Raw genomic sequence first — 9,206 nt, forward strand, 5'->3', positions numbered from 1 at the left:
AAGTGCTTCCCCACTGACACCTCATTCACCTGCCCTGCCTTATTTCCCAAGAGTAGGTCAAGTTTTGCACCTTCTCTAGTAGGTACATCCACATACTGAATCAGAAAATTGTCTTGTACACACTTAAGAAATTCCACTCCATCTAAACCTTTAACACTATGGCAGTCCCAGTCGATGTTTGGAAAGTTAAAATCCCCTACCATAACTATCCTATTATTCTTACAGATAGCTGAATCCTAGATTAGACTAGACTTAGACTAGACTTTGATTAGATTAGATTAGACTAGACTTACAGTGTGGAAACAGGCCCTTCGGCCCAACAAGTCCACACCGACCCGCCGAAGCGCAACCCACCCATACACCCCTTTTACCCCTTACCTAACATTGCGGGCAATTTAGCATGGCCAATTCACCTGACCCGCACATCTTTGGACTGTGGGAGGAAACCGGAGCACCCGGAGGAAACCCACGCAGACACGGGGAGAACGTGCAAACTCCACACAGTCAGTCGCCTGAGTCGGGAATTGAACCCGGGTCTACAGGCTCTGTGAGGCAGCAGTGCTAACCACTGTGCCACCGTGCCGCCCACGTCCTCTTACAAGTTTGTTTCTCAATTTCCCTCTGACTATTGGGGGGTCTATAATACAATCCCAATAAGGTGATCATCCCTTTCTTATTTCTCAGTTCCACCCAAATAACTTCCCTGGATGTATTTCCGGGAATATCCTCCCTCAGCACAGCTGTAATGCTATCCCTTATCAAAAATGCCACTCCCCCTCCTCTCTTGCCTCCCTTTCTATCCTTCCTGTAGAACTTGTATCCTGGAACATTAAGCTGCCAGTCCTACCCATTCCTGAGCGATATTTCCGTAATTGCTATGATATCCCAGTCCCATGTTCCTAACCATGCCCTGAGTTATCTGCCTTCCCTGTTAGGCCCCTTGCATTGAAATAAATGCAGTTTAATTTATTAGTCCTACCTTGTCCCTGCCTGCCCTGACTGTTTGACTCACTTCTGTTCTCAGCTGTGCCCGTTTCAGATCGATCCCTTTCCTCACTATCTCCAGGGCTCCCACCCCACCATCTTACTATTTAAATCCTCCCGAGCAATTCTAACAAATTTCCCTGCTAGTATATTAGTCCCCTTCCAATTTAGGTGCAATCTGTCCTTCTTGTACAGGTCACTTTTACCCCAAAAGAGATTCCAATGATCCAAAAATGTGAATCCTTCTCCCATACACCAGCTCCTCAGCCATGCACTCATCTGCTCTATCCTCCTATTCCTGCCCTCACTAGCTCGTAGCACTCGGAGTAATCCAGATATTACTACCCTTGAGGACCTCCTTTTTAAATTTCTGCCTAACTTTCTGTAATCTCCCTTCAGAGTCTCAACCTTTTCCCTTCCAATGTCGTTGGTTCCAATGTGGACAATTACCTCCTGCTGGCCCCTCTCCCCCGTGAGAACATTCTGCACCCTCTCTGAGACATCCTTGATCCTGGCACCAGGGAAACAACACACTATTCTGCTTTTTCTGTGCTGGCCACAGAAACTTCTGTCTGTACCTTTGACTACAGAATCCCCCAACACAATTGATCTCTTAGAAGCCGACGTTGCATTAGAGTCAGTCTCAATATCAGAAACTTGGTTGTTCGTGCTACGTTCCCCTGAGAATCCATCACCCCTTACATTTTCCAAAACAGCATACCTGTTTGAAATGGGTATATCCACAAAAGACTCCTGCCCTAAGTGCTGACCTCTTTCACCCTTCCTGAAGTTAACCCATCTATGTGACTGTATCTGAGACTGTATCAAAGGCCATTTTTGCTCCTTCACAGTCTACAGATCCAGAAAATAACACCGTCTTATTCCTCTACAAACACTGCCCCAGATTAAATTAAGTTTAATCAAGAGTCTTATCTCCAAAAACATATAATCAAGAAAGAATCCACTATATTCACTACGGCAGCCTTTCTCTTGGACAGACTTAAAACAGCTTCTTTAACAATTTTAATTTGATTGCTTGCAATTATATTGTTCTGTTATTTTTTTATCGAACCTGTTGGAAAGTTGTTGAATTGCAACCATAAAATAGTGCAGTAATTGCTAAATATTGTGGTGTCCTAGATCTTTTCCAAATGTGAACAATGTCTTTAACATTTTGGATGTTAACCCAACTTAATTTGTATTTTCCTTCAGTGACCTCTGTAATAATGCAAAAGAATGGTGCTGGTTTGCACACAGCTAGTTCCTGTTACTGGGATAATAATGCTGACGGTGAGTATTATCTGAGTAAATCTAGATAAGTAGAATCTGCTGTTTACTTAGTATACATTTTTGGAATATAATGATTTTGTTATAGTACTTTGAAGTGTTTCAACACAACATGCTGTGTAAATGAAATTTCTTCTATTCCTTATCGCATCCAACATTGATTTGTCACAAAGTGAGCTAATTGAACTGTATTTGAAATTCAGCATCTAGTTCATAGCAATTGAAGGGGAAAACAATTTGGCCCTCAAACCTGCTCCACCATTCAAGAAAATTTGGCCAGTGCCTGTTTGGAATGGGAGACCCTTTTTTTATAAAACAATGCTAATGGTTGTTTATCCCATGAAGGCAGCTTCCTCTCAGCACCGACCTTGAATCAAGTCTCCTCAGAATCTTCTGTGTTTGATTCATATCACAAGTTATTCTTCTAAACTACAGTTATTATTGACCCGACCTCAACTTTTCCACATAAAACCTTTGTCCAATAAACAGCATTCCAGCTAAGCTGTGCATCTCAGTGGTCTTGTGGATGGTGATCAACATGCTAGAATCATAGAATCCAGACAGTGTGGAAGCAGGAGATTAGGCCCATTGTGTCTACACCAACCCTCTGCAAAGCATCCCAGCTGGATCTCATTCCCTCCTATCCTATCCCCTGTAACATTGCATTTCCATTTAACCTATATATCCCTGGCCAATATGGACAATTTAGCATTACTGATCCATTAACCCTCACATCTTTCGACTGTAGGAGGAAACCCACGCAGACATGGGGAGAATCTGCAAATTCCACACAGATTATCATTAATCTTTGAGCCACTGTGGCTCAATTTCAAATGCAGAAATTACTGCTACACACAGACCCTTGGATGTCTGCACAGCAGAAAAAAAAATTGGGGGGAACATGACCCAGAAATTAACCTAATGAATCTTCTCTAAAATGCAGTTGGAGAACAAATAAAGGGAACAAAACTGTATTCCATGCTTTCAGTGTGGTCTCACTAATAGCAGTCGAGAATGTGGTGCTGGAAAAGCACAGCAGGTCAGGTTGAAGGGATTTTGCCCGAAACATCGATCCTGATGCTCCTTGGATGCTGCCTGATCTGCTGTGCTTTTCCAGCACCACACTCTTGACTCTGATTTCCAGCATCTGCAGTCCTCACTTTCTCCTCACTAATAGCCATTGCAAGACTACATTACTTTTATATTCCTTGTTTAGATTTTTTAAATAAGTAACAAAGAGGATTGATGAGGGCAGAGAGGTAGACGTGATCTATATGGACTTCAGTAAGGCGTTCGACAAAGTTCCCCATGGGAAACTGGTTGACAAGATTAGATCTCATGGAATATAGGGAAAACTAACCATTTGGAGACAGAACTGGCTCAAAGATAGAAGACAAGGTGCTGGTGGAGGGTTGTTTTTCAGACTGGAGGCCTGTAACCAGTGGAGTGCCCCAAGTCCACTAATTTTCATCATTTATATAAATGATTTGAATGGGAGCGTAAGAGGTATAGTTAGTAAGTTTGCAAATGACACTAAAATTGGAGGTGTAGTGGACAGCGAAGAAGGTTGTCTCAGATTACAAGAGGATCTTGATCAGATGGGCCAATAAGTTGAGATGTGGCAGATAGAGGTTGATTTAGATAAATGTGAGGTGCTGCATTTTGGGAAGGTGAATCTTAGTAAGACTTATACACTTAATGGTAAGATCCTAGGGCGTGTTGCTGAACAAAGAGACATAGAGTGCAGGTTCATAGCTCCTTGAAAGTAGAGTCGCAGGCAGATAGGATGGTGAAGAAGGCATTTGGTATGCTTTCCTTTATAGGTCCGAGTATTGAGTACAGGGGTTGGGAGGTCATGTTGCAGTTATACAGGATATTGGTCGGCCACTGTTGGAATATTGCATGCAATTCTGGTCTCTCTCCTATCGGAAAAATGTTGTGAAACTTGAAAGGGTTCAGAAAAGATTTGCAAGGATGTTGCCAGGGTTGGAAGGTTTGAGGTATAGGGAGAGGTTGAATAGGCTGAAGCTGTTTTCCCTGGAGCATCACAGGCTGAGGGGTGACCTTATAGAGGTTTACAAAATCATGAGGGGCATAGATAGGATAAATAGACAAAGTCTCTTCCCTGGGGTGGGGGAGTCCCAAACTGGAGGGCATAGGTTTCGGGTGAGAGGGGAAAGTTATAAAAGAGACCTAAGGGACAACGTTTTCTCACAGAGGGTGGTATGTGTATGGAATGAGCTGCCAGAGGAAGTGGTGGAGACTGATACAATTGCAACATTTAAGAGGCATTTGGATGGGTATATGAATACGAAGTGTTTGGAGGGATATGGGCCAGGTGCTGGCAGGTGGGACTAGGTTGGGTGGGGATATCTAGTCAACATGGATGGGTTGGACTGAAGGGTCTGTTTCAGTGCTGTACATGTCTGTGACTCAATGACTCTCCTTTCTCATAAAGGGCAAAATATAATTTGCTTTCCTAATTATTCACTATTACAGCATTTTTGTTTATTCAAACATCCTTCATCTTGCAGCATTATGTAGTCTCTCTCCACTGAATTAATATTTTGTTTTTCTGTTCTTTCAGAAGTGGGCAATCTCATTTTCTCAAATACTCCATCTGCCTAGTATTTACCTATTCACGTAACCTAACTATATTCTTTTACAGGTTCTGTGTCCTGCACATAACTTGTTTCTCCATTTTTCTTTGTACACTCAATAAATTTGTCTTCCATGCACTCTGTTCTATTATCCAAACATCTCCTCGAGACTTTATTACTCTATTTTATCTCTTGGAGAATCCTAACTTCTTTCCTTCTCCCTCTGCCCTGAAATCCCATGTTGACCTAAATAGTTCTTGTGCCGATCAGAATGCTGTTTCTAGATCTTCCTCCTCCAAATACTTTCACTTGTTTATAGGAGGCATTAGTTCATATTTATAAGGATTTATGATTAAAATAACAGCTACAGCAATGGATGAGGAAAAATAAACTGGCTATTTTCAGGCTTGTGATGCTTTTTAATATGGAGCAGAAACATAGCTCTTTCAATTCCAAAGGTCTCATTTGCTTTACCAAGATATTCACGATTCCCAAGTTATTCTGGTACCTGGGAATCAATCAGATAATTGTTGGCAGACAGGAGTCCTTTGTCATCAATGATGAAGGGCTTTTGACTGAAACATCGCTTTTCGATTTTCCTGCTTCTCGGATGCTGCCTAATCTGCTGTGCTTTTCCAGCAGCACTCTAATCTTGACTCTAATCTACAGCAGTACCCACCTCCGCCCTTTGTTGTCAGTAACTGGTCACTTGCCCATAGATCAATCAGTTACTTGCTGAACAAATCCAGTCCTTTAGTTCCAATTGGTCTGTAACTAAAACATGCAAACCTCCTACCCCACCTGCAACTATGTAAGCAACATTTAAATGAGTGTCGGGTAACTTGAATTTCTTCAACAACCTTTGTATTTTGAAATCAGTTTTTTCCCATTTCAGTCCACGCAATCAAAAACACAGAAAAAATTAAAAGATAACATTTTTACACTAATGCAACCGCATCTGTTGTCATTTTATTCCCTTTCATTTCTATTTGGCCCATTAATTTATGAGTCTTGTTATGAATATTGCACACATTTAGATAAAGAATTTTGTCTTGTGTTTCTTTTCAGTATAGTATCTAACTCCTCATAGTCCATTAGCAAAATCTGTTTCTTAGTTCTGCCGATGCCCTTGAAACCTATTGTGTACTGTTCCCTCTAAGCTGCGCAGCCACTCTGAGCATCCATGCCAAAGCCATTCTGGTTTCAAAAGTCACTATCACACATGCACCCTAGATGTCTGCATCGGGGAAAAATAGTTCAGAGAGACATACCCACGTAGATCATGAATTTTTTGCCTCTCCTGTGCAAGTTCCTCTCCATTCCTGACAATGCTTTACAGCTATGTTCAAATCCTTGTATGCCACAGTGAAATGTATATTTGATAAAATCTAGAATTAAAAAAAGCTATTCTAATTGTCGATTGTTGACACATTTGGTTCACTAATCTACTCTAGGGAAGGAAATCCTATGTCCTTACCTGTTTTGGCTGACCTTCAACTGCCCTCAGAAATGGTCTGAAGAGCCAATCACTTAAAGGGCAGCAAATGCTGGCATTGCCAGCAATCCCCACGCAATGAATAAAAATAGCTAGATTCTCTGTTATTAGGTGTCTGTGAGCATCAGTGCACACATGCATCTGTTTTGTATGAAAACTACGAAATAGCTTTGGTATATCCAATGTATGATTATATGTTATCCTGTTTACTGATCCTTAACGTATTTAATAATTAAAATATGAAATGTAGTTGCAGTAGGTTGGAAGAGTTCACTACTCAAGGTGCTTATAGGATGAGAGTCTGACTTAATGCCAGTTGCTTGATTGTAGAATTGCAATGAATATGGAGTAAGAGCAAATCTAGGATTACCTTGTGATTAGATCATTGCACGTGCAAGTGCTAAATCAAGACAGGCTCCTTTCTGCAATTTCTGCATGGTGTATTTAGAGAAAAGCAAAAATTCTTGTCAAATTTGTAGTGTATTGTAGTCTATTTTAAATTGCTTCTACTTGTATGATCCTTTCAATAAAAGAATTTTCACCTCCTCTCACTTGTTTTCAGGAAGCTGCACTGTGAGATGGGAGAATAAGACGATGTTTTGTATAGTCAGCGTCTTTGGGCTAGGCATCTAAATCCAAGAATGCTACCAGACCTCTTCCTCAAACTTGTATCTGTGAAATACTACTATGACACAATATCCTCAGCAAACTGAACTACAGTTAGTATATGTTCCTTTACTGTACAGGGCAGTATCTCAGTTCAATATTTTGTTTTGGTGCAGTTTAATGTGGCATTGGTTTAAACTATACTACTAAAAAAATTTGTTTTATTGTTGGAAGTTTTTAAATAAATGCGAAATGTCCAATTTACACTTGTTTTTCATTATTCAAGATTTGATATACTTGGACTAGAATCACTGAAAGAAAATGACTCTAAATTTGCATCAGTCCAGTTTCCAGCACTTGGCCCATGGGTTATTACACTTCAAGTGCTTGTCCAAGTACTTTTTTGAGGTTATGAGGATTCCCACCTCAATCACCCTCCCAAACAATTCATTCCATATTTTCACCACCCTCTGAATGAAATTTTCTCAAATCTCCTCTAAACATCCTTTCACCTTTAAGATTGACTCTTCAACTAAGGAGAGAAGCTTCCTATTCACCCTGTCCATGCCTCTTGTAATCTTATACATCTCATCAGGCCGCTCTCAGCTTTCTCTGTTCCATAGAAAACAGAGGCAAAGAGTGTGGTGCTGGAAAAGCACAGCCAGTCAGGCAGCATCCGAGAAGCAGGAGAGTTGGGCAAAAGCCCTTCGCCAGGAATGAAGCTTCTCGGCCAAAGGGGCTGAGAAATAATAACTGGGAGGAGGCGGGGCTGGTGGCGGGTAGCTGGGAATATGATAAGTAAGTGAAGGTGGGGGTGAAAGTGATAGATCAGAGAGGAGGGTGGAGCAGATAGATGGGAAGGAAGATGGATAGTTAGGGCTATTCAAGAGGATGGTTCCGAGTTGGAAGGTTAAGACTGGGATAAGGTTGGGGGAGGGGAATTGGGAACCTAGTGAAATCTACATTGATCCCGGGTGGTTCAAGGTCCCAAGGTGGAAGATGAAGCGTTCTTTCTCCAGGTGTCAGGTGGTTAGGATTTGGCGATGAAGGATGTCCAGGATCTCTTGTCCTTAGCGGAGTGGGACGAAGAGTTAAGGTGTTTAGCCACAGGGCAGTAGGGCTGCTTAGTGCGGGTGCCCCAGAGATTTTCTCTGAAACGATTGGCGTCCTGTCTCCCCAATGTAGAGGAGACCACATCGGGTGCAATGGATGCAATAGATGACTTGTGTGGAAGAACAGGTGAATTTCTGACGGATGCTTTGGCCCAAAGAGGCTGAAAAGCTTTGGGGCTTTTTCCCTGCTGCCTTCCCCCCCAGTCCCACACCCTCCCATTTATCTCGCAGCCTCCTTGGCCCACAAGCCTCATTCCTGATGAAGGGCTTGTGCCTGAAACGTCGACTGTCCTGCTCCTCTGATTACTGCCTGACTGGCTGTGCTTTTCCAGCACCACACTCTTTGACTCTGATCTCCAGCATCTTGAGTCCTTACTTTCTCTGTAGAAAACAACCTGAGCTTTTCCACTCTCTCTTCATTGCTAAAAATTGCTCCATCCCTGATTACAGATTGGTAAGTTTGCAAGCTGATTAGTGCATTTGCAGATGACATAAAAATTAGTGGAATTGTGGATAGTGAGGAAGGTTATCAAAGGATACAGCAGGATATCCAGCTCAAAAGTTGGGCAGAGAAATGGCAGATGGAGTTTGATCGGGACAAGTATGATGTGCTGCATCTTTGGTGGTCAAATGCAAGCCACGGTCCTCCTTTCCAATTTTTAGTTCTCCAACCTTGGCCTTCTGGCTGATCCTCATGCTTCTGGAGCATTGCCGAGATCAGGTCCAGTCTAGTGAGGAACTCCTCTTTGATTGACATCTCGATCATCTCTTGCTGCTTTGCAAACACCACAGCCTGGGCCTAGTAGGAAACGACTCAGAGGGATTACTGAAGGGAGCTACAGCTGCGGCCGTGGAGGTGTCCAACTTCACAGGTGAATGTCCCGCAGGTTGGGACTTGCTGGGGCCTTTACCTTTAATCATGCTTTTTTCAAAAAACAAACTTTACAAAATAAATTATGTAGGATATCTAGGTTCAAAAACTCTTTAAAGATCAAATTATCATAGAAATGACTTGCGTGGGAAGGCGAGAGTGCTGCTTTGCCTGGAACGAGATGCAGAGCTCAGCAAAGCAGACCCCTTGAATCCCCCCCAAATACTGTTTTAACACGAGTGAAGTTTTAA

The 9,206-nt window shown here is 42.2% G+C and overlaps 1 protein-coding gene across 2 annotated transcripts in view; it reads left to right on the plus strand.

The window, feature by feature from the left end:
- The window catches only part of LOC132819460 (dynein light chain Tctex-type 1-like), a 68,841-nt gene extending 61,647 nt beyond the window's left edge, over nucleotides 1-7,194 (plus strand). The window contains exons 4-5 of one of the 2 annotated variants that reach the window (XM_060830985.1): nucleotides 2,197-2,274; nucleotides 6,929-7,193. In XM_060830985.1, coding sequence (XP_060686968.1) covers nucleotides 2,197-2,274; nucleotides 6,929-6,999 — 149 coding nt within the window. In that variant the 3' untranslated portion in view covers nucleotides 7,000-7,193. Of the gene's footprint in view, nucleotides 1-2,196; nucleotides 2,275-6,928 lie in introns of both variants that reach the window. The other variant, XM_060830986.1, reaches the window with a different exon arrangement.
- Nucleotides 7,195-9,206: the final 2,012 nt, after the last annotated feature.

Source organism: Hemiscyllium ocellatum, chromosome 10 (genome assembly GCF_020745735.1).
Source record: "Hemiscyllium ocellatum isolate sHemOce1 chromosome 10, sHemOce1.pat.X.cur, whole genome shotgun sequence".
NCBI classification, from domain to species: Eukaryota; Metazoa; Chordata; class Chondrichthyes; order Orectolobiformes; family Hemiscylliidae; genus Hemiscyllium; species Hemiscyllium ocellatum.